At 44.0% G+C, this 25,588-nt stretch overlaps 1 protein-coding gene and 1 pseudogene across 1 annotated transcript in view; one reads left to right on the top strand and one right to left on the bottom strand.

Moving 5' to 3' along the window:
* Positions 1 to 23,314, top strand: part of C2cd2 (C2 calcium dependent domain containing 2) — a 61,566-nt gene extending 38,252 nt beyond the window's left edge. The window contains exons 9-14 of the mRNA XM_055614804.1: positions 1,393 to 1,517; positions 2,265 to 2,439; positions 3,404 to 3,517; positions 8,327 to 8,454; positions 10,191 to 10,515; positions 19,561 to 23,314. Of these exons, the coding sequence (XP_055470779.1) occupies positions 1,393 to 1,517; positions 2,265 to 2,439; positions 3,404 to 3,517; positions 8,327 to 8,454; positions 10,191 to 10,515; positions 19,561 to 19,781 (1,088 nt within the window). The 3' untranslated portion in view covers positions 19,782 to 23,314. The remainder of the gene's footprint in view (positions 1 to 1,392; positions 1,518 to 2,264; positions 2,440 to 3,403; positions 3,518 to 8,326; positions 8,455 to 10,190; positions 10,516 to 19,560) is intronic.
* On the bottom strand, positions 6,895 to 7,370 carry LOC129682578 (60S ribosomal protein L21-like; annotated as a pseudogene).
* Positions 23,315 to 25,588: the final 2,274 nt, after the last annotated feature.

Below are 25,588 nucleotides of genomic sequence, written 5' to 3'. Positions count from 1 at the left end.
ACACACACACACACACACACACACACACACACACACACACACACACAAAGACACAGAGAGCGAGAGAGAGAGAGAGAGAGAAGAAAAAATAACAAACTTTACCATCACAGCCATTGGCAGCACTGGAAGCCCCTGTCCTAATGTCCCTCTCTATAAGTTTCAGCTGATGTTTCCCTACAGAATAAGCCCTTTGGGCTTAATTTAAAGTAGACACATGATTCAGGCACAGGAAATCTACAGTCCAGGGTAAAGTCACCAACATAAACATGGACTTCAGTGTGCACCTGGGTATACTTTTGCCAATGTTTGTTAGATTTTTTTATTTTTGCACTTAGTGATGTGTCTGTGTAGGTCAGAGGACAACTTGCAGGAGTTGGTTCTCTCCTTCCATCTTGGGGGGATTCTGGTTGTCAGACCATCTTGCTGGCCTTTAAATTATTTTTTCTTTTGTTTCATGTTGCTGGGTTTCAAGCTGTACCCCCGAGTTACACTCTCAGACCTCTTGGATGTTAAAATACATGTAAACATTAAAATTGGGAAGGAAGAGATAGACCTTTGGCCTATCCAGCTGTGTCACTGAGTCTCTTGGTGATGCCCTTAAGGGAAGTTGGAAGGCAAGGTACCATTAAGAGTTCTGTGCTAGCCTCTTTAAATCTGTCATGTTTAGATGCCTAGGGAAGTGGTAAGAAAAACCTTCCCTTCCTTGAGTGGATATGTGGGAGAGTCTACATCAGGCTACCGCTGGCTTCTATCTATCCCTCTTGGTCCCTGCTCCTGGTGGCTTACCCTCCACCATTCCAGGGTAGCCTGATGGAGCCTATGAAACTGTAGCTTTACAGAAGCCATGCAGAGTATACCCATGAAACTTGTGTTTAAATTCTCATTCTGAATATGTGCTTTATTGCCTATAATCTTTCACTAGTCATCACACCCCTATTTCTGCCTCCCTCTTCCACCATTCTTACCCCAATCTCTCCCTCTTACTTATTCTTGCTTTTCACACACTGGACACATATTTGAGAGCAGGCCACTGTTATCATGCCCTGACTACCCCCCCCCATCCTTACACATATCCACATATATTTTACCAGGACATTCACTAGCTTTTTCATTTGCTTTGATGCCATCCCCCCCCCCACACACACACATACAAACACACATATGCTGTCTGTTTTCCAGTTTCTGTCAGTGGTTCAAGGATGGTTGATGCAGTCCCACACCCTGTGTGATTTAGATATTGCCTTTGCCAACCATGTAGCCTCCTTCCCTCTGGAATGCCCACAGCCTCTTTGTATTTGGTGACACTAACACTGTGTAATGAACAAATGGGACATCCTTAGGGCATGTGATTGTGGAAACATTAGCATTGCTCCTTCTTGTCTTCCACTCTAGATCTATTGGGGACAACAACCATTCACCTGGACTTATTTAGGAAGCAGCCAAATGGCCCACAGACCTTCAGACTGATCAGCGGGACAGGGCCTGATGGCTTTGTTTTAGGCTCAGTCACTGCAGAGGTATGATAGTGTGTTCTTTCCTGCTACAGTCCTGCCTCCTGACTGCCTGGGCTCACTGTGCCTCCACATGACATGCTAACTCACCCAAGAGGCCCTGTTCTCAACATGGGCTTCAGGCTCAGGTGAACACATTTTGCCAGGACTGGCTTAAACCGGGTACTGTAGGAGATGACCTTTTCCAGTGCCATCTCAGCTAACCCAGCTGTCCTCCTTCTAAAAATTCCTTTGCTGGGTCATACTCAGAGTTTGATGAGTTTGAGGTTGGCTCTCCTGGGTCTTTGCCAGTCCAGCGATAAAAAAATAATTAAGTAACATGGGTGAAGAAACTAGCAGTTATTGGGAGGTAGGGAGGGGCCAGTGTACTGCTGCTAGTATCTAGAGTTCATATCTGCAGGTCCACAACTGTAGCTTGCACCAACCAGCCTGAAAATATTCAGGAAAACAAAAAATCAAAAAACACCCAAACTGCACCATACTGAACATGTATTTTTTTCTTATCATTATTCCTTGAGCAGTACAGAAAAACAGCTTTTCTCTTGCATTTGTATCATATTTGGTATGATTGAGAGGTCATCTAGAGGTTGTTACTGTACCAGGAAAAGACAGGGTTATTCTGTGTTCTCATGGTACCATGTTCTGTGAGGGACTCCTGTGTGTGGGTGTTAATCTAGTGAGTGTGGGAAGCAGCTGTCCATGGAAAGCCCTGGGTCCACTGTGTTTCAAAATAAATATCTATCTTTGCCATAGTTTTCTTACATAGAACCTGGTGAGCCGAAGTCTTGGCCATCTCTTCCCCCTGTTTCTGCTGCAAAGATAGAAAAGGACCGTACAGTCATGCCATGTGGGACTGTGGTCACCACTGTCACCGCTGTGAAGACCAAACCTCGCTTTGACACTGGGAGGGCATCCCCACTGAGCTCAGGTGAGACCAGAGGCAGTGTCATTGCAGGATCCACAGGCCACCAGCACTATGGGCTAAAGCACCAAGGCTTAGCAAAGAAGTCTGGTGGCACAGAAAAAAAGAGGGGTGGGAGGAAAGGTAGGGGGAAGGAGGGAGCCATAGGGGAGGTAGGAGAAGGGGAAGAAGAGAGGGGCAGAAGGAAAGAGAGAAAGAGACAGAGACAGAGATAGAGACAAAGAGTTGAGGGGCAAGGCAGGGTTCTTCCTGGCAGTTAAACTAAAGTTACAGTCTGGATTTAAGATTCTAGCCACCTGGGATTCAATACTCGACCACACTCATGATCGTTAAAAAATATAATACAGGTAGTTGAATGTATGTTAAATACCACTGATAAAGAGGCATGATGTGAGGCTGAGGATGTGGCTCACTTGGGCAGCATTCACTTAGCATAAATAAAGCTCTAGATGGATCCTCAGAATTTTATCAAATAGACATAGTAGCACTCATTTGTAATCCCAGCATTGGGGAAGTGGAGGTAGGAAACTCAGGAGTTCAAGGTCATTCTTGCTTAATATGAAATATTATTCCAGCCTGGGATATGTGATACCATCTGTCTAAAAAAAAAATTTTAATGGGCGCAGCACAAACCTTCCTATTGCAATGTAGCTGGCCCCAGGAAAATACATTGTTAATTTACTGGTATATTGTTTCTATTTGTGTAAAGGAACCATCTTCCCAAAGTAGCTCCACAGTTCACATGAGAACTCCAGTTTCATTAAAATGGCTCTGAATTTTTACTCCAGTCTAGACTCTCAGCCTTACTTTTGACAACACAGTGAAAGAAGAAAGAGGGTAGAAATCTTAAAGCCTACCCTGGCCAGTTACAACTGCAGGGCCACAAGGTGCAGTAGGGGTCTCCTCTCACTTTCTAGAATCTTCTGCTGAAAATTTGCATGCCCTTACTGACGGAGTCTTGTTCTTGCAGAGTCCCCTGTGAGGACACCCATCAAGGTGAAGGTCATTGAGAAGGACATCTCTGTCCAGGCTATTTCGTGCCACAGCACCCCTGTCAGCAAGACATTCTCCTCTTCAGACACAGGTAAGATGTGATCTGTTCTGTATCTCTGCACTTCAGAGTTTTAGGAGTAAAGGTTTCCTCCTCCTGCCCCTTTGGGGAGTCTTTGGTTTAGTGGCAAATAGAAAATGAAAAAGGAGCCAAGAATGCCAGGTAAAGTAAAGATAGAGGACAAAGCTGGGTCTCTGCTAAGTCTGTGGAGCACTTTAACAAAATAAGCAGGTAGTGAGGGATCCCACTTTGTAACTTTATGAAAGTTATCTTTCTTATCATTTGGCACATGGGTGGTGTCAATGCCATTGCATAAGCAATGTGGGCTGGATGCTGTGCTTTGTTCAGACAGCTCAAGCATTTAAGAGTAGTCTTCTGAGTTCTATAGGTGTTTCTTTTAATTAGTTTTACATAGCTGCAACCAAACAGCTGACAGAAACAGCTTCATGGTGGGAAAGCTTATTTTGGCTCCAGTTTCAGCCCATCATGGCGGGAAGGGAGGCATGCCAGTGTAAACATGTAATGGAATCAGTATCACGTTAGACCAGGGCTATTCCCTTCAAAGGCCTGTCCATAGTGTCAGATGTCTGCCAGCTAGGCCTCACCTTCTAAAGGTTCTACAGCCTCTTAAAATAGTGCTATTGGCTGGAGAACAAGTGTTCAGAATATGAGCCTGAGGGAGACATTTGCTATCTAAGCCATAATGGTATCACATCCTGTCTCCAGAGGTTCCTAGTCATCTTATAAAGCAAAATGCATTTAGTCCAACTTCAAGAGTCCCCATTAAGCTAACCATTCCAACACAGTTCAAGGATCTAAATCTAGATTTTTGTTTTTGAGGCTCAGGGAAGTCCCTTAGCTGTGAGCCCCTGTAAAATCAAAAGGAAAGTCATATATTCCCAGATTGCAAGGGTACAGAGTAATTGTGCCCACTCCAGAAGAGAGAAATGAGAGAATGGAAGGAAATCTTAGACTGGGGGGGGGGGGGACTGAATCCCAGCACGGCACTGAGTGCTGTAGCTTTGTGTCTGGCATTTAATGCATGTGGCGGAATAATCCGAGCACCAAAGACAAAGGGAATTCCACTCCCAGAGCCTTGCTATTTGCAGCCCATGTGACCTTTCTGGGGCTAGCTCCACTCATTACCTACAGCTTTCCTTGGGACATGCTCCATGATCCCGGCTGTAAACATCCTGGGGTCTCTACTGCAGTTTAGGCTTTACCTTCCCAGATTCTGCCCAATGATATGCTCCCCACAGGAAGGAAACCCAACCTTGAATGCACATTACTTGGCCTCACAAGCTTTCCTTAATCTAAGTGCAACCCTTCCACAATCTCATGACTGCATGCCTGAAAACCTAGCACCATGTGGATAACACTGATTTGCACAGATCACTTGATATTTGGATAGACGTTCTTGTATCATGACAACAGTGGCTTCTGAGTGCCCAAGTGGAGGAACCTAAGCAGCCACATTCAGCCCCTGCATCTATGTCTTTTGAAGGACATACCTTTCAAATGAATGTTCAGTTTATATGTTAGGGCCTGTGATGTCAGGGGTCTCATCAATTCCTGAAATTCCCTGAGAGCATCCTTCCTACATCCCAGTGCAAACTACTTGACTTCTTCCTAATGGTTGTTATTGAGAATAACTATGGACACCAGTCACACTTTCTCTGTCAGCTTGAGATGTTCTTCTTTCCTAAACAAATAGTTTATTTTTCATATCTTTCTGCTCTAATTTATATTCTCAGACTCCACTGTAATCTTGGCTAAAGCAGCCAGTTGTAACTATGACATTGCTTGAATGCTGTGCTATGCATTACTTTGAATTCAGCCTCTTTATAATTTCCAGAACATAGGTAAAATATAGGTAAAATGTAACACAAATGGTCTCATTCTGTTCCCAAAAGAGTCCTTGTTCCCATCCCAAACTTCAGGAGCTCAATCTCACTACATTTCTCTCAGCATTCAGATCTTCCACATACCCACAGGAATGGGCCTAAGGTCTACTTACAGTATTCTAGAACTTTTTCTTCCTTTTTAAAAGATAATGCTTTTATTTATTTCTTGATGCAATGTATCTTGGTCATATCCACCCACAATACCCCAGTCCCTCTCTTCCCAGACTTCCTCCAATACAAACCCCTCCTGCCCTCATGTCTTATTCTTTTGTTATAAACTCCTGAGTCCCTGCATGTATATGGGGCCATCTACTACCAGTGACTACCAGTCACTACCAGTGACTACAACCTCTGAAGAAAAATGACTTCCCCTCCTCCAGCAGCCATCAGCTACAGTAGCCCTTCAGCTAGGAATGGGGCCTATGAACCCACCCATCATGTGAAATGTTGACTTGTTTGATCTTGTGCAAGTAATTGCTGCTGCTATAACTTTGAGAGTATAAAGGCCATTTTGTATCCAGAGGACAATATTTTATAGCATTCTTTCCTAGCCTCTAGCTCTTTTTTCCTCTCCTTCTAGAATGTTTCCTGAGCCTTGGGGAGGTCATTTATTTTCAGAATTTTTAATGAGTCTCTGCATTGACTGCTACCAAAGAGGGGCTTTCCTGACAAAAGTTAAGGTCAACACTAATCTGTGGGTATATTTTTATCACTATGACAAAGGAACCTGACAGAAATAGTGAAATGGAGAAAAGGATTGTTTTGGCTCTCTGTTTCAAGAGTAAATGCATGGTAGCCAGAGTGTGTGACAGAACCTGTTCACATCATGGCTGACCAGGAAAACAGAGAGGAAATTCTGGAACCAGGGCCTGGGCTATAATCTTCAAAGGCATCAATGATCCATCCTTAAAGGTACTCTAGCTTCCAGAGTAGCACCACCATCTGGGGAGCAGACCCTCTAAACACTTGGTCTATGGTTACATTTCACATCAAGCTGTAACAGTACCCAATTCTCCAATTTTAGGATTGTTTTCAGATAATCAACATCTCAAAGAGACATCTACCTGTGTATAAGTCAGTGTGGGGACCTGAGTTTTATCTCCAGAATCCACCAAAAAGTGGGAGTGGCCTACCGAGCCTATAAGCTCAGCTCTGGGGCCAAGTGTATCACTGGAGAAATCAGCTTGTGACCTGTTGCCTTGACTGATGTCCTGCTCCTAAGTCAGTTTTGTCCTGGTTACTTCATTTGCTTCTGTAGTTCTGAAAACAGATTCTGGGACCTGTTCATGTTATGCAAGTGCTCTCTCATTGAGCTACCTTTTTATCCTATTTAATTTTGCTTTAGCGGAAAAGTATAAGCTATAAGTATAAGTTCTCAGAGAGAGAAGACTCATTAAGCATCTCTACTTAGCTACCTGCCTGATGGCCCGGCATCATTTTCCTTGTCAAGCGGAGATTTTTTTTCATTTTTCTTTTACTGTCCAGGTTCTTTACTTCTTTTGTACATTAGGTCATGTATATGTGTGGAATAGACTGCAGCAGCTCCTTCCCATTAGTTCTCACAAAGTGTGCTCCTGTTGGTGGCAGGGAGGTGCAGGCTGGCACTTCAGCTGAACCAGGAGCCCTTCTCTTTGGCCTTCTTCTTGTTGTTCTTCTTCATATACTTCAGGAAGCTGTCCCTGCTCTTTGAGTGCTCAATGGGCTCAATGCACACACTGATTCTCCTGGTGAGACTCAGGCCCTTACCCTGCTTGTTCACAATGATGCCCACGGCACGCTGGGTCACATTGTAGACTCTTACAGTTTTGCCATGCTAACATTTATGGCATTCCTTTTTGAACACTGCCCATTCCCTTGATGTCTACAATATCACCATTTTTGTAGATTCGCATGTATGTGGACAAAGTAACAACTCCATGTTTCCTGAAAGGCCTGGAGAACATATGGCCAGTGCCCTTCCTCTTCCCCTTTGTGTTCGTCATCTTGGTGAGTTACTGCAAGATGGCTGCTGTGGCAGAAAGCCAAGTGGAGATTTTTTTTTTAAAGAAAGAAAACAAAAACCAATAAAGAACTTGCCTTATGGAGCTAAGGAGTAAGGAAATGAATAAAACATTCAGGCCCTGTCAGTAGTACTTGGTAAGTTTATGACACAGGAAGGGCCAGCTCTTAATAGCTTTTATTGACTGTCCTATGTCAGCCACTTTGGGAGGGAGAAGGAGTTATATGTTAAAATTTTCCCAATGTTTAAAGATTTCTTTTCTATTATTTCCTCTTTCTTCTTCCTTCCTTCCTTTTTCTTTCCTTTGTGTATGAGAGAGAGATAAAAAGAGAGGGAGAGAAGGGGGAGGGAGAGAGAGAAAAGGAAGGAGAGAGGGAGGGAGAAAAATATATGTAGAGAGAAAGCAAGCATGTATGTGAAGGTCAGAGGACAACCTGCAGGAGTCTGTTCTCTCCTTCCACTACTCGGTCCCAGGGATCAAACTCAGGTTAGATCATCAGGCACAGCACCTTTATTCACTATACCATCTCCTCTGCCCACGATTTATTTATTGTTGTCTGCTGCCTTTTGCCACTTTGCATAGCCCTCTTGAGAAAAAAGTATCAACTTATAAACAGTAAAACACATTAGTCTTAAACAAATGCATCAACAAGTAGCTCCTAACTAACAGGAATCAAGTTGTAGATGACAGTAGCCTTCCCTTGTTTTTTAATATAAAGTTTAACCAGAACCAGGCTTTACCTGTTCATTTATATGTGGCTCCTGATGCTTATGTCTATAGGGAGATTAGTTGCAAAACCTCAACCCCTTCTTTTCTCCCTCTTTCTCCTAAATATTTGACAACTACTGTTTATAGACTATTCTTGCCCCCTGCTCTGGGAGTTCCCTAGGAGGTTTTAAATTTTGCTACTGAACTCAATTCTACCTTCTTTCTGGTAGAACTGTTGGTGCTGAATGGCTCAGATCCTGTGGCTGAAGTTGCCATTCAGCAGCTCAGTGAATCCTCAAAGCTGAAATTGAAGTCCCCACGGAAGAAAAGTACAATCATCATTTCAGGGATCTCCAAGGTAGGTGAGGGCAGCAGCAGGAGGTGGGAATCTATCAACACAGCACACCAGTACCTCATTCATCCAGAAGGTCTCCTCTTCAGAGCCCAGTACAGTTCCTTCTCACCAGAGAGTTATTTACCTCTGGGACCACAGTAGCCCCTTGTCCTGTTGATACAGAAAGGTAGCAGATGTCTGCTTAGTGATGCTCTGAGACTTGAGAGTTTGGTGAGTTATTTCTGAAGTGATTACTAAGACAGAAATAATTTTAAGACATGTAAGACACCCCCTGTGGTGCAGTTTGCACCTAGCTGCCTCCCAGATTCACTTTTTCCACATTATTCATTTCTAAAACATTTAAATATTTTGCAATAAATATGTGCATTTCTTTCTGTTGTCTGATAGAAATAAAGGTTATTCTAAAGACTGTTCCAGTTCAGTTCCACTTTTCTTCCACTCTGTGCTATCTTTGTGGAGCAGAGGGTGGGTATGAAAAGCCTGTGATGGCAGCCATGCCACTGGGCTGCAGAACAGGCTAGATCTTCAGTGCAAGAGGTGGTACAAGAAATCCTGGTTCTTTATAGACATTTCCAAATATGCAGATGGAAAGAGCGCTGCAGTGAGTGACAGATTAGGTTGTTGTGGCAATGACTAGGGAGGATGGAGTAGATCTTACAAGATCATCAAGAAGGTGGGCAGGAGAGCACGCTAGAAATCACCCTCTCAGTTGCTGGCAGGTGCCAGTGGTGAGTCACCATAGGTGGCGGTGGGCCTTGGGCCCAGGACTCCAAGAGAGACTCCTGAGTGTCCTTTAAATACTAAGGCAGGGGATTTCACTTTTTGGGCTGGCCTCTTCAGGTGTGAGGGGCAGATCTCTGGGGCCAACAAGGCCAAATAGCAGAAGCTTTTACTCACTCTGGGTTAGATAAGTAAACAAGGTGAAGATAACCCATGATCACCTGCTCTCTACTTTCTGGCTTTGCTTTAGAATTTTCAGCTAATCTTTACATTTAATATCTGTAAGACAAAAAAAATCTGCAAGACACTCCAATTATTAATTTTATTGACATGCAGACAGTTGTATTGATAGTCATCAGGCACTTCTGTAAACTGGTTAATCTGTCAATTGCCACTTGGCAAAACTTTGTCTGTCACCCAGGTTGAACAACATGGCTGCTGTCCCTTTCAGTCACTCCTGTTGAAACACTGCCCCAGCTTTCTACCTTACCTATTGTTTATTGCCTATAACTTTACAAACAAATACAGTCCTTAAAAGAATGCAACATCTTCTGATTAATTTCTACTTTGAGACAAAAAGAAAGTGCTTAATAACAAAGGTATAAAAGACGAAACCTGTGCCCATGTTCTTCACTGCCCTACACTTTGTCTACTTTGAAGAAAGTGCTGGTCCTTGCCACTCACCTTCTGGGGCTTCCATGCTGATAGGTCTACAGTGGGAAGGGTGCCGTCTCTTCTCCACCCCTCTCAGCCTTTGCCCTCCAGACTATGTCTAGATGCCTCATAGCTCTGAGTCTCAGCTAAGATGGAGACCTATTTTACAAGCATCTACCATGTAGCATAGGGGACTTGTTGGGGCTAGCTGTCCCTGCTATTTCTTGATATTTCTAGTCACAGTACCTTGGAAGGCAATATTCAGGTTGAGCCAAACCCTCCCTGCCTACCATGAGCTCTTCTTGTTACATCCCTGGGGTGGCTTTTCATTTGCTTTCACCCTCTGCTGTACATCTCCCCGACAGACCTCACTGTCTCAGGACCACGACGCTGCCCTCATGCTGGATTATGCAGCTTCTATGGACAGCACCAACCAGGGGGATGCCCCATCCGCTTTGTGCCCTGCAGAGGCAGCTATAGCCTCTGCCACCATCCCACCTGAAGAAGATGAGCCAGCCCAGGCCCTACCTGCCCTCCAGCCTAGAGAGCATGATCTGGACTCCTGGGACCTGGAGAAGGAGGCTTCAGTTGCAGAGTGGAGCAGCCCAGCCTTTCAAGAGCCTGATGGGGATGAACTGTCAGAGAGCTCCCTAAATGCTTCAGAGCTTGGAGCTATCAAGAAGCATAAAGGTACCTGTTCCCAAGCCCCCAGCTTCTCACTTGGGCTTCCTTCTCTATATCCTCACTTCCATTCTGGCTCCCTTCCTTTTGTTCTCTATGAGGCTGTTCCAGCCACTCTCCCTCCCTCCCAGCCACTGAGAGCTGGAAGGCAGATAGGAAGCCTGCATGTGAGCGGCTGGGGTCACTGTCACTGTGTTTTCATGTCTCCAAGCACCCTCCCTGTCTGCCTCTCTTCATCTAGAAGCAGCACTATCCAAGGGTTTAGAGTGTCACCAGGAGCCACATACCATAGTGGCCAGGGGCAGAATAGAGTGAGCAGAAATTGGCAGCTCATTTTATTTGCTCTTTTCAGTCTCGTCTTCTAGCTAAAACCAAACAAGATCTCACCACTGGAATCAGCAGGATCTAAAAGGAAAGAAACCCCTAGAACTACTACTCACTGGCGCAATGTGCATGTAGTGATAAGTCATTTGTTAGCACAATCAATTTTTTCCTATGAGCAATGAGCCCTTATTTCAGAGCCCTGCATTTCTTGAGCATGGGCACTTGGACCCAGATCTTTGCCTCATAGTCACCTTTGGGAACAGCTCCAGGATTTAGAAACTTCAGAGTCACTGAGCCTTACCTCCAGGACCTAGAGGCCATACATACTATCCATACCCTTGCAAGATGAGGGCTGAAGGAGGTCCCTGAGTCAAACCAGGAGTTGTGGTGGAATTAATTCTGCTTTCTCTCTGGGGCTCCAAGTCCCACTTCCCTCCAGCAGAGTTCTCAAGACCCCCTTGGATAGCACTGGGTCAGAAGCTTAACCACCCTAGGGATTAGGAATCCTGGCCAGCTGCTTCTGTTAGGACCAGGTGGGGGTCTCCTGCTGGGTGCAACACAGCAGAGTGCAAGTCCCAGGCATTGAGGTTGAGGATCTACCCTGGGTGCTCCACCCCTCCTATGTCCATCCCTTAGACATTGATGGGTAGCTGTTTGCCTATGACTTGGGCTAGTACCAAGTAGGACCAGATAGTGGAAGAAAAGAAGAAAGAGAGAAAGAGGGTGCTCCTGGGGGGAAGATTTCAGACTACCTAACCTATTTCCTACACTCTGTCCTTGGAGACCTTCAGTACCCTCTCTTGGTGAGCTGTGGCCCAGGGTATCATGTGGACTGTCTACTGGAAATCCTCTGTGCACACTCTGACCTGATTTTTGTCCTAGGGTCAAAGGAACCTCTGGGAAGTTGCTATGGAAGTCAGTGAGCAGGGAAGAGTAGGGAACACTGTGGGATAGCCTGTGCCCCACTTCTTTGAGTCAATGGTCTATATCATGTCCATACTGAACCCAAACCTCTTCTTGCTCCCTCCAAGTTCTCAGATATGCCAAAGCACCCCTGTGCATCCATCCAGTGCTGATTTCCTTTCTTCTAGCCTTTCCTGTTCCCACTAGCTCTGGTCTTTCTTGGGGTCTCCTTCTTGCTGTGCATCTACCATCCTTTTCCTTTCCTCACTGGCCAGACAGATGAATGCCTCTTAGGAATCTGGGTGTTTGGCACATCCTCTTGGGGCTGAAAGTAGCCTTTGTGCATATGTGCTTCCCCAGAGGCTGTGTATTGGGGGGGATGCAAACATGTCTGGCTGGTCTGTGTGTTTCACTGCTGGCCACTCTGGGATGGAGGTTGAACTTTCCCTCAAAATGCCTTGACCTAAAATTTTCTGAAAGGAAGTATTTGGCAACATCTTAAAAGTTGTTTTATAGGACCTAGGCATGATAGTGCATGCCTTATAATCCCAACACTTAGGAGGCAGAGGCAAGAGGATCACTGAGTTCAAGGCTAGCCAGGTCTACATAGTGAGTTCTAGACCAGCCAGAACTACATGGTGAGACCCTGTTTTGGGAAAAAAATAAAAATAAATAAATAAATAAATAAATATATATATATATATGTATGTATGTATATATATGTATGTATGTATATATACACACACACACAGATGCTCAGTGAGTAAACTGTTTGCTGTACAAGAGTGAAGAACCAAGTTTAGATCACCACCACCTATGCAAAAGCATATATACCTGTAATACTCCTGCTGGTGGGGGCTGAGAAGAATCCATGGAGCTCTCTGGCTAGCCAGACTAGCCAGTTGGTGAACTGCAGGTTTAATGGGGTTGTTCTGTCAAAAACTATAGTGGAGAATAATGGAGAAAGAGACCCCACATTGACCTCTGACCTCCACGTACAGGTGAGTGCATTTATACATACCTCCCTCCACACACACTTAGTTTTCATACTGAAGTTTCTAGAAGCTTTGTACTTAGCGTGAGAGGTTGGCAGAATCTTAACTAGGTCTAAGCTGGCTTGCTAAACTGTTTTTATTTTGTGTTAGTTTTTTTTTAAACTAGTGCTACAAGAAATGGCTTGGTGGGGTTTAGCTTTATTTGTTTGTTTGTCTGTGTGTGTGCTTATCTGTTTTCTGTGTATGGGTGCTTTGTCTGCATGGATATCTGGGCACCACTTGCATGCCTAGTGCCTGCAAAGGCCAGAAGAGAATTTCCCATTCCCTGGAATTGAAATTATAGGTGGTTGTAGGCCTCCATGTGGGTGCTGGGAATAGAACCCAGGTCCTCTGGAAGGGCAGCCAGTGCTCTTAACCTCTCAGCCATCTCTCCAGCCTCCAGGGTTTGGTTTTAAACTAAAGTCAACACACATTACTTGCAGACCACTTGTTCCTGCTCGTATAGGGAGGAGAATGGTGGAGGCTTTGGAAGGCACTCATGTAACTGAAATTCTCCTGGACTCTCACCATGTAACTAGAATTCTTTTGGAATTTACAAATTATGATACTTTAGCCAAAACATAAAATTGATTCCCCAAATTCAGATTTAAGTTCAAAAAGTGTTGGCAGAACTGGGGATGTAGCTCAGTGGTAGAGTGCTTTGTGTAGCATGTATGATGTACTGGGTTTGTTCCCAGCACTTGGGGAAAAAAGCTACTGCTGCAATTGAGTGACAATAAGCCACTGGAACTGTGCACTTAGGTCTAGGTCGTAAATCTTACCCTATCTATATTCATCTCAAAGGCCCTTAGAGAAATATAAGAAAAAACTGGAAAGAAACGTTGCCAAATATCTTTCACGGCAACCTTACATGTTTCCATATGTGTGCATGTGCACAGTATGTCATGAGTGTTAGTGCACATTTGTGTACATTTGGAAGTACATTTGTGTGAGAGCATGTGTGTTTGAACATGTGCTCCTAATACATATGCATGTACATGTATGTACAAGTATGAATATCAATATGCATGAGTCCATGTTCACATATGCATATATGCACATGTATGTATATAAATGTGAGCATGTAGTGTGTATGAGCCTGTGCTTATGTGTGCATGTGTACAAGTGTGAGCATGTATGTGCATGAGCCTGTGCTTATGTGTGCATGTGTACAAACAAGTGTGAACATATATATATGAGGGAGCAATCATGTATACATGTGCATGTATGTGTGTGCAAGTGTGTGAGCATGTGTGAATACAAGAAATGATACAATGATTCCAAACTAACTTTCATTCTGACTCTGCTCTCACATGCTTTTCTTTTTGCCTCTCAACATCTCTGCATTTCGTGTTCGTTCCCTTTAACTAGAGGATCACTATGCCAACCAGAATTAATTACCTACACAGTAAGTTATTTTTTGTCTTGCATTTTTTTTTTTTTTTTTTTTTTTTTTTTTTAGATTTGACTATGTGAAGAGTGCCTAGCAGAGTGATGGTTGCCCCCTGCCTTTCTCCTTGCTTACTGGCCCGATCTTCCCTATTGCTCGTTTTCTGTGTTCCTGGCTTCTAGGTAGATTATCATTTTCATCAACCATCAGACAGGACACTTCCTCTGTCCTCTGGTTTTACACAGCCACCTTGCTATGATGGCTTCAGCAAAGTATCACCTAGGCAACCTGACTGGGATAAAGGAGTCAAACAGGGGTCCCTTCACTGATTTCCTTTCTCTCAAGTTGCCCCTTCTATGAGTGCTCTTTCTGGGGCTTCTTTTGAAGTATGAGGCTGCTTTGGGGCATCAGAGCACACATTTTCAGGTTGCTAAGACCATTGTCTTCTTATGTGCAGATTTTAATACAGATTCATCCATGGTCATCATATCTGTCTGTCTACAGAAATAAACAGGATACATTTAGAAATGTGACAAAGATAGAATTTAGAATAATTCTCAAATTCCTCTGTGTATTTACTCATGCTCCTGTCTTATTTTGGGGTTTTTAAAGGGGAAACTAAAATCAGGGAGAGCAATCTCTCCACTGTCAGATCCCCATTTAAAAATTGTCATTTGCCTCAGATTTCATGTAACCATAAAAAACCCTCCCTTGCTTCTGTGTATCCATATGACTTACCATGACCTGTGGTCATCAGCTGTGCTGGAGAGCTTCAAATCTTATCCCTGTGAGTGACCTACTTCTATCTAATCCTTAGCCTCTAGAAAACTACCCACTGTCTTCTGAGCCACATTCCCTCACTACAGTGTGGCCTATAGTATGGCTGATTGCTGTATACATCTGTGGCCATGGTTCTTCCGGAATTATTTGTCCCCAGTGGTAATTATGGTGGTGAGGTTTAAACAGACTGTAAATGACACAGTTCATGACTGTGGTTCTGTGGTAGATGGTTTACTTGGTACCCATGAGATGGGAGTTGATATCCAGTACCACAAAAGAGAGACAGAGATCACACACACAGACAGACACACACACACACACAGAGAGAGAGAGAGAGAGAGAGAGAGAGAGAGAGAGATTGATCATTTATTTTAGTAATTCTAAACAGATAGAGCATCAAGGTGAACTTTCTTTAATTGGAATGTCCCATCCTCCTGACATTCTGGTATCCCTTTCTGGAGAGAGAATTCTTCTAGAATCCTGCCAGAGACCATAGCAATGCCTTGCTCTGTCCTCCTGTCTGTATGCTCCTCCCCGACACCATGAGGCATGCTTTGCTATGAGCACCTGGGGGCCACTTCTCAAGGACAGGTCTCATTGACAGTCATGGCCAGACTCTTTCCCTAGAAGCATGGAAGAACTAGACCTGGGAACATTGGCTTCAGGGGCCAATCACTCTGGGCACACAAATATGTCATTGTGTGATCTGAGTAGTCAGTTCTCCAACTCTGATGTCCCCATTTTTCAGACTCAGTAGAAACACGAGTACAAGTCTAATGAAACAGGTCTCAGCACCCACATCAAAAGCATGCTCTTCAGTCTGGAAATCCACAATATTCCACAGAAGCCATAATTTCTAAGAAGCTCCTACAAACCAGTGCAGGAAGATGTGTAGGTACATAGGATAGCATCCATTTATGATTGGTACTAGAAAATGCAGTTTAACAAACAAGCAGAGAGACAGCAGAGATCATGAGGGAGGCTGGAAGAATAGAAAACAGCTTGTTATAGGCCACAGCATGATGTGGAACCTTACAACTGGTACAGGCCTGCTGAATAGCAGTTTAAACCTTGGACAGTTACACACACTTGAAGCCTTTCTTTTTCATTGTTTTCTCCCTTCTAAATCTTTCTGCAGTTATCTTAGCCAAACAGCTGAGAAACAATAAAACCTATGCCTCTCAAGTCCATCAATCTTACACTCAAGGTGAAAGTCTGACATTTCAAGGCTTCAATTTTACTTTAGGCATTCATGCTGCAACTTCTCTTGGGCAAACTGTACTGCTCACCAGGAAGTATGAAAATTACCTTTTAAATTTGAATATACCCACCCCTGTTCCTGTCTTCAGGGTCTTCCTGCCTTAACGTGGGCTGATCTATGCTTGTCCCTTGTGACTGAGGCACCTGTGTTGTCTTAATTTTTTTTCTGTTTCTATGATAAAATACTCTGACAGAGCAACTTAAGAAAAAAAAAAAGGGGTACAGTCCAGAGACAGCAGGAGCTTGCAGCAGCGTTCACGCATCAGAGAGATGAATGCTGGTGCTCAGTTCTACACAGTCCAGGATCTCAGTCGGGAAGTATTGTCACTCAGAGTGGGTAGGCCTTCCCATCTCAGTTAATGCAATCAAGGCAATCCCCCACAGGCTTGCCCAAAGCCCTGTTTCCCAGGTGGTTCTAGATCCTGTCCAGTTCATAACTGACAGGAACCATCACATATATGCCCTTCAGACAGGTCACTCTGACACAGCATAAGACAACTTAAAAAGGGAGCTAAGACAGGATCTGTTTCTGTGCCACTAGCCAACGTGAATAAACACTGCATCCTTGGATACTGATTACTTGAGGCAGGGCAACCACCATCAGCCCAGCCACATGGAATGTTCCTTCTCCGAGATGTCCCCAGACCCTCATACCTTAGATGGCCGTGTGAGTCCAAACTTCAACATTTTTAATAAGATGCTGACTGATTTCTGTCCTGAGGATGAGGGCATGGCCCCACTGGTTACTTCTCTGATGTTTGCTGTTCTGTCTGCTAGGGTTTTACGAACCAAGATGTACAGTGGTTTCTGGCCATCATCTTCACCCAGATACTTTTGTCCCCTTTCCTGGCTATATTCATGTTGCTGGGGCTGTAGCAAAGTGCCACGAACCTAATGTGTTAAATTCTAGCTTTATGATTGTTTATTTCTAAATGCAAGCTTGAGACGGGAGTTTCTATTGAACTCTTGAAGCCAGAAAGAAGATTATGGCCTTTCCTGGCTTAAGGGGTTTGCAACAGTCCTTTGCCTTCTTGCCTTGTATGTCCATCTTTATCTTACCTATTCTGTCTTTCACATCATTTTCCCTCTGTCTCTTTCCAAATTTCCCTTTATTATCAGGCCATCAGTCATCAGACATGTTTGATTAGGCCCATCCTAATTATGACCGTTTAATTTGATCACTTCTGGAACAACTCCATTTAAATTAGGGTACATTCTGAGATTCTGGGGGATAGGAGTTCAACACAGGAACTTGAGGACACAGTTCAGCTCATTGCAATTCCCTGACTTCATAATACAGACCATAGGCCAAGCTTCAGTTCAGGGACATACAGGGGCCCTCCCACCAAAGAGTTTTGGCCCAGGGCATGGATAAGGTGTTCCCTTTCCCAGGCTTCCATTTACCCTCCAACCTCCTTAGTTTCAAATTTGGGTATTCCAGCTGCTTGTGCTCTTTGAGAACTCCAAAGCTAACCTAAAGCAGAACCCAGGAGAAACCTGTACAGACCCTCCTTTCCCACCTCCAGCCAAGTTAACCTAGGCCTTGGAACCTAGTTGAAGCCAGGAGTGCCTATGCCTAGAGCTTAGTCCTCTGCCTAGCTGCTACTTTTGATTTGACAAAATTACTCACATGGGCCAACTCCAGTCATCCAAACACTAACTGGTGGTTGGTCTCTTGCTCAGGGATAGGACTCACTATAGGAACAACAATTCTACCAGTGGCAACACCAGGCCTGTGGCTGGGAGCAAAGTCATTTGCATGGCTGTAGTTACCTTCTTTTCATTCTTTTCCCAACATTCCCCAGACCTTAGCAATTGCTCCTGGATAAATGTAAAACTCTGTCCTATCTGTGCTTCATGATAATCAATTTATTTGCTAAGGAAAAGGTTTTTAAAGACTTTTAGGCAAATTTGTACAGATTAAATTAGCTTGTCCTTATGGGGCAGTCCAGTTTCTCTACTTCTGCCAGGGTGGCTTTTTGTTTTTAGGTGGTTTTGTGTGTGTATGTGCTTAAGATAGGGTTTCTCTGTGTAGCCCTGGCTGTTCTAGAACTTTCTTTGTAGACCAGGCTGGCTTCAAACTCAGAGATCTATGGGCCTCTGCCTCCCAAGTGCTGGGATTAAAGATGTGCGCCATTATTCCCAGTCCAAGGTGGTTTTTTAAAACAACCATTTCTCTCTCTCTCTCTCTCTCTCTCTCTCTCTCTCTCTCTCTCTCCCCAATTGCGAATATATGGATGCTAGGAAGATCCAGACCAGGTCTCCTCCCTCCCCTAAGATGCTAACATATTGGTATGTGTTTTGTGTTCAGAAGCACATCCATGTATCACCCTCTCTATGAGCAACACAGGAGGCCATGTGTGTGTGTCATGGCTACTAAATGTGGCTCATATGACAAACTTTTAAGTTCAGGACAAATCTCCTTGGTTCCATGACCAGGTTTTTCTTTTGAACACAACTCCTTGAGACGAGTAGTAATGAATTTCATGGGCTAGCCTGGCACATCCCCCTGGCCTTGCTGGGCCTGGGTTTTAGGATGCTAAACTAATTGATGAAAAGGGGTTCCTGGGTGGTTTCTTTTCTGTACTATGCTTGCACCTGACCTTCAGGGGTTATTTTTACCCCAAACAAGTGCTACCATTCTGTTTTCTGTCCCATACACCATACTTGGCATCTGTGTTAACCATAGAAAACCAAGGGCTTCTTTTCATTTTGTCTCCTTTTTCTTTGATTTTATTATTTTTATTGTTTGTATGTGTACTGGGAATTGAACCTGGGGCCTTGTGCATGCTAGGCAAGTAATCTACTATTGAGCTACATTCTTAGCCTAGCATGAGGCTTTCTAGATTGAAAATTATCTACTAACAAATTTCATGTGGCTGATTCTAGTATGGGTAAATGGGTGGGAGGATGAATAAACACAATATCCTAGTGTAAGTACATAGAATGATCTAGAATTAATTTTTAAAAATAAACATTATTCCCTGAAGAACAATACTTTACTGAAAAGATGAGCCCCATGATTTCTAGGGCTCTTAGCTCGCTATTAGGTGCATGGTCTTTATTCCTGGGTATACAGCATAGATAGCCTTGCTCATCACAGAGTTCCTAGTAAAGGGGAGGGGCCATAATGGACCTCAGCTGTCAACCCTTAAGTGCAGATTCACCAGTCCTGCTGTTAAAAGGTTCTTCCTTTCACTCTGAAAAATGGCTTCCTATCATCTAGGCTGTGATGTTTGCCCCTGTGGGCAGTGGTTGTTCCTTGAGGGAGTACCTGGCTTTTTGTCTGACAACTTTGCTTCCTCCTTGGCCTGGGTTCATCCTCCTTACAGCCCTGATCACTTCTGTGCTCCCCTCTTGCAGAAGGAATCCTAAGGAGAGGCGCCAAGCTCTTCTTCCGTCGGCGACACCAGCAGAAAGACCCAGGCATGAGCCAGTCACATAACGACCTGGTATTCCTGCAGCAGCCAGAGGGGAGGCAGAAGAAGGGGGCAACCTTCAGCCGGCTCCTGAACAAGAAGCTGCTTGCCAGACACAGAGGCAAACATACCATGAACAGAGTACCCAGAGAGTCCTGCACATAGCCCAAGTTACCCCCTATCCTCACAGCCGGAGGGTGGGGACCACAAAGGCCCCCATCAGAATAGCAGGAATCAGTGCCATGAGTCTAGCTGCCCCTAACCCCGCTACCAATAATCTTGTCTTTTAAAAGGAAGAAAAAAATCTGCATGTTTGGCCAGGAAGCTTCCCTAAAGATAACAGATGACACAGTCCAGTTTGCCACCAGATACTCAGTAGGAACAACTATCATCATGCCATCAAGGCATTGAGGTGGAATATAAGAGGGAGACTTGCATCAGTAAGCCATGTGTGCTTTGATGGACTATGGATGGTAGGAAGGAAGGATCCACGTCTACCTATTCCTTCCTCTCTCCTGCAGGGACTATTAGGGTTCATGTCTGGACCATTGCACAAGGGAGAAGTATCCCTCTGGACTGTTACTATAAGCAGGATGGGCCACCTCACCTAACTTGCTGTATAGAAATAAAAAAGTGTACCTGGGGCTATGAGTATGGATACAGGCAGGAATTTTGACCCATGAAGAAATAATAATAGGAAAAGATGTGCTTTGACATTTGTGAGGTGTTTGCCTTTTACATTAGCCATAGAAGTTAAAAACTTATGTAAACACTGAATATGTCCTATGCAGATTGTGCCAGATACTTCCAAACTTACTCAAGCCTTCTTGCAAATGGAGCTGTAGAAGTTCAGACATGTTTGTTTCTCATGACAGGGGCTCAGTTTTTCTCATAGTGCAGATGGCATGCTGAGTTCAAATATGTGAGGCTGACATCAGGAGCAGTAAATGACAGCTTGTAGGACATGGCCACACATATATGGTTCTTGCCAAATACAGTGAACAGCTAAAACAAAGAACTTTTAGGGTAACCGAGGAAATTATTCTGTACCTCAGGTGCCAGTTAGTCTTAGAAGTAGAACTTTTATAACAGTTGGTCAGACTTGCAGGAATTCTTTTTATGAGATCTTTAGACTTCTACTGTGAACAAGGACTTCTGGTCACATTTTAGGGGATCCTGGTTTTGATTTACTGTGTGAAAATTATGAAGTTGGCACCTGGCTTCAATGTCCCTATATATCTGTAAGGGGCTGTCTTCATCTGTGTGCCTGGCACTGTGGGTTCACTGGGTCTCAGCAGCCACTCACTGTCCTTGGGTGGGGTGTTTTGACCTGTCAAGAAGAAGATCCATTTTCTTCCCATAACAGTGCAAAGGCTGACAAAAAGGAAAAAAACAAAAAACAAAACAAAACACCTGAGTTCTGTCACTGATACGAAGTTAGGAAGTTCCTTCTGGCATCTTCTGTTCATCAGAAATATACATCTCAGGGGAAAAGTCACTGTTGATCAAAATATGTCTATGAAAGCCAAAATTACAGAATTTTTTTTTAAATTTTTTTTCTTGTTTTAGCAAGAGAGATTGGAAAACTACATTAGAAATCTTTTTTCTTTCTTTCTGTTCTTTTCCTTGGTTCTGGGGATTAAACCTGTGGCTTTGTGCATACTGAACAAGCCCTTGTCCATTAAACTATTTCTCTGTCCCTCTTTTCACTTTATCATCATCACCATCATTATCATCATCAAGCTAAGGTCTCACTAAGTTGTTACCTGGGCTTGTCTATAATTCATTCTGTAGCCCAAACATATCTTAAAACTCTGATCCTCCTGTCTTCATCTGTCAAATAGCTGGGAATACAGATCTGAGCCACTGAGCCCAGTGGATTTTACTTCCAAATAAACATTGGAAAATGTGTGGTGGTGCAGGCCCATGATCCCAGCATGAAGAAGGCAGAGAGAGGAGGCTGTTAGCTTCCAACTCAGCCTGAACTACATGAGACCCCCCTTCTCAAAACAAACAATGAAAGTAGAAGAAAAGGAACCTGGAAGAGTCTCAAGTAGTTCCCAGAGGACTCTGAAGAGATATTTTAAACATACTTTGTCTTTAAAGATCACCATATGTTAGTCACTACAAGGTTCCAGAATGAATCCATCAATACCAATTTTTCCCAAAGGCAGTAATCCCTACCACTTTCTGGGAGTGGAAGTGATTTAAATGCTGTGCTCTCCTTGAAATACTGTTATTCCATACCGTGTGCAGAATTGTATCATATAGCTAACAATTCCCAGAGACTATGTTGTGTCAGAGATTCTGATGCTGTATTTTCATTATGAGGCATAAAGCCTCATCCAACGTACTTGGGGCCAGAAGTGTTTCAGACTTATTTTGGATCTGGGGATATCTTAATAAGAATTTACCATCTGAGCATTCCTGGATCCCAAATACAGAATTTTCAGAAATATGACACTCTTTGGACACCATGATGCATACAGAGTTTTGGTTTTTGGAATTTGGGGTTAGGGATGTTCAGCCTATGCAGGTTTTGTTGGTCTGAATGGTTTGGGCATTTAGGTTCAGTCTATTCAAGTGTGAGGGTATCAGAAGTTTAGTTTAAGCTTCCACTCGCTCAGTAACAACAAAAATTAACAAATGTTTTTCAGCCATCCTAGCCCACAAATGCTCCTGTGAGCATCTTGCTCCTTCCTAGCTTCCTGCACACGTCTCAGACTTGCTTCCTACTCCATTGAGCAGCCTTTGCCAATTGAGAACACCATCACAGCAGAGGGTGCAAAGATGGGGGCCACAAACAGGTGGCTTCAGAGAGTACCCTGAGTAGTCAGGCCTTCCTCATACTGTGAAATCCATTCTCCAAGCTGTTTATCCACTTGTGCTTTATCATGGTGTAGGGTAATTATGCTGAAATGAACGTCATTAAGACTAGGTACCAGGTGCCAGCAACACACATGTGTAAATCACCTCTGTCCTACAGACTTCACTACATTCTTTCGTGGCTTCAGTTTCTGTCTTGAGATTTTAGTACAGTGTTAGATCAATTTCTCATGAACACTAATCCATGTGTCTGTGAATCTGGAAGCAGATCTCAGGTTGGTTGGAGTGAGCTGGCCACATTTCCCCTGTCCTTAATGCAGTAACTGAATAGAGCTGTTTGTGTGTAATGGGGGTGTAGCAATAACAAAACTAGGGTTCTCTTGCTCTGAATGAAAACCTACTATGAGCAAGAGGATCTAGACAAGGCACTTTATTTTAAATTTTAGTTTACGTTCAAAACTAGCCCTGCTTCCTAGCTGTGGCTACTTGGCCATTATTTCCAAATCAGATTTTTGCTTTGGTTTTCCCTGGCCACATTACAGAAAAAGAGTTGTGAATTTTCTTCTCAAGCAGAAAGGGAAAGATTAATTTACATTGCTGCCACACAAAGTGCTGTGTTTTGGTTAATAAGCTCAGGGCTGTCAATCTTGAACATTCGAAGTACAAACTGATAAGATAGTAGAAGGAAAAATGAATCTGTCACATTGAAACAGGTGTGGGTATTGACCCTGATGACCAGGAACTGTCTCCACTATCCCAACAGGCAAGACCAAAGCACCTGCAAGGGGACAAAGACACTGTGCAAACCAGTAGTGCAAGCTCCCATCACCTTTGGCTCTGTTCTGTGAATAAATAAATATTGGATTAACCAAGCTGCCTGGTCCACTTCACTGATGGTGTAATGAAAATGTGATCATCCCTTGGGCTGTAAGCCATGGTTTTCTGCCCAATGTTGAATCTCTACTGCAAAGAGAATAAAAGTAAAGGCTTCCCAGGTGTGTGGTGAGCCTGAAGCTGGTGTATGGCTATTGGCATCTGTGACAATGATTGTATTTGTTGCAACACTTTAGATGTAGTGACATGAGATACAGTGAGACATGGCTGTGATTTTACTGACCTCTCAAAAAAAATCAATGTGTCCATGGAAAACTTTAAGCTGAGTTGTTTCCATGTTCTGGGTTGTACTGAAAGTACCAGGGGATTCTCTAATGTTTTAATTATTGCTACTCTTTGTTCCTTTGTATAACTCGCCATCGTGGCCAGCTGATGGAAAAGATGCACTGATACCTGCTTTGACCTCATTCCTGGCAATGGACTTTCCTCCTTGTGTTCCTATATTTTGTGTGCTACTGAGCACCACCCAGGCTGGGGCTAAGATTTACCATAAGACTTTAGCAGTTCCAGTGACCTTCTGGAAAATGATGAATTGTGGGTGCTGCAAGCCAGGGTCTGTCTTGGCCTGGCTCCCCCAAAGCAGTGCCTGGAATGGCCTGTGGGAGACATGTTTAGAGAGTGAAGGCAGGGGAGCATTCATCAGTCTGGGCCTTGCTATAAGCGCTCCACCCCACCAGAGGGAATAGGTACCAGCTTACGATGGGAATGTGACATTATTTATGCTTTCATGGTTTCTGGAATGGGGCTGAGCAATCTTACCACCTGCTGCAAGCATCTCACTGCCTTTGTGGACTTCAGGTTCTGTAGTCTCTTTCTCTTTTTCCTGCCATGCACACAAACAAAAGCATTGCATTTGGAGAGATGATGCACTAAGGAACCACCAGGGAAAACCACAGGTCCCACTCTCAGCCTTCCTCACTCTTCAGCTCTACTCTCAGCCTGCTTGCCTATGCAAGAGCATATGGAATGGCCAGCCACTGTCATCTGCCCTTCACGATGAGTCACTCCTGAGCTAAACCCCATACATTTTCTGCATCAAAGATGGCATCTACTATGGGGATGTGTTACTTTTCTGTTGCTGTGATAGAATACCTTAACAAAAAACAATTTAGGGAAGAAAGGATTTCTTTTGTCTCACAGTTCCAGAGGTGTTGAGTCCATTATGGCAGGGAAAGCTGGCCAATTACATTTTTTTATTCACATAAATCCAAACAGGAAGTGGGGCAAGGTTATAAACCCTGAAAGCCCAGTGGTCCAGTGGTATACTTTCTTCAGCAAGTACCTCTTTTTCGTTCTTTGTTTTATTTGAGACAGGGTTTCTTTGTGTAGCTCTGGCTGTCCTAGAACTTGCTCTGTAGACCAGGCTGGCCTTGATCTCATAGAGATCCGCCTGCCTCTGCTTCCCAAGTGCTGTGATTAAAGATGTGCGCCATCACCCCCCTGCTAAGACTGTACCTCTTAAACCAGTGGTTTTTAGCCTGTGGGTCACCTTTGGGGGCTGAATGACCTTTTCACAGGGGTCATAAAGACCATTGAAAACATAGGTATTTACATTATGATTCATAATAGTAGCAAAGTCACAGTTATGAAGTAGCAACAAACATAATCTTATAGTTGGGGGTCACAACAAGAGGAACAGTATTAAAGGGTTGCAGTGCTAAGAAGGTTGAGAACCACTGTCTTAAAGGTTCCATAACATCCCCAACTGCAGCAGCAACTGGGGATCAAGTGTTCAAATACCAAGCCTATGGGAGGCCTTTTTCATTCAAACCCCTACAGGAGAGATGGAAGTACTCCCACCCCCAGCTCCTCAGCCCCACCCACTACACTGGCCAAGGCACTGATGACAATGCCTGGGTCTGGGATTGGAGTGTGTTAGGAGTGGAGGGGGTGGGGACTATCGTCTCCTTTGTGGACCAGCAAGGGTTACTTTGTGCTGACATCCCAAGAGGGGACTAGAGAGCCAAACTGGTCACAATTTACCAGCTGTCCAGGCTGATCTCTGCTGGCATCTCCAAAGGAATTCTGGACAACCCAACTTCCCTTCTAGGGTTGGTCCCTATTAGCCACCCTTGGTCATTCTACAATGCACACTTTCAGTCCCAGCATCACCCCTATTCTATTAAACTGGGCAGACTCAGGCCCTGCCTTCTTATGAAGTAGCCACCAAGGGGCCACAAGGACAGCCACCTGCCATAGTTAGTCCACACATCCTTTCTTGGGCTTAGCTTGCTGAATGTAGGTATTTTAGC

Source organism: Psammomys obesus, unplaced genomic scaffold (assembly GCF_907164565.1).
Source record: "Psammomys obesus unplaced genomic scaffold, mPsaObe1.curated_primary_1811, whole genome shotgun sequence".
Classification (NCBI taxonomy): domain Eukaryota; kingdom Metazoa; phylum Chordata; class Mammalia; order Rodentia; family Muridae; genus Psammomys; species Psammomys obesus.
Note: the sequence above shows the minus strand (reverse complement) of the source record. Positions and strands in the feature narration are given on the sequence as shown.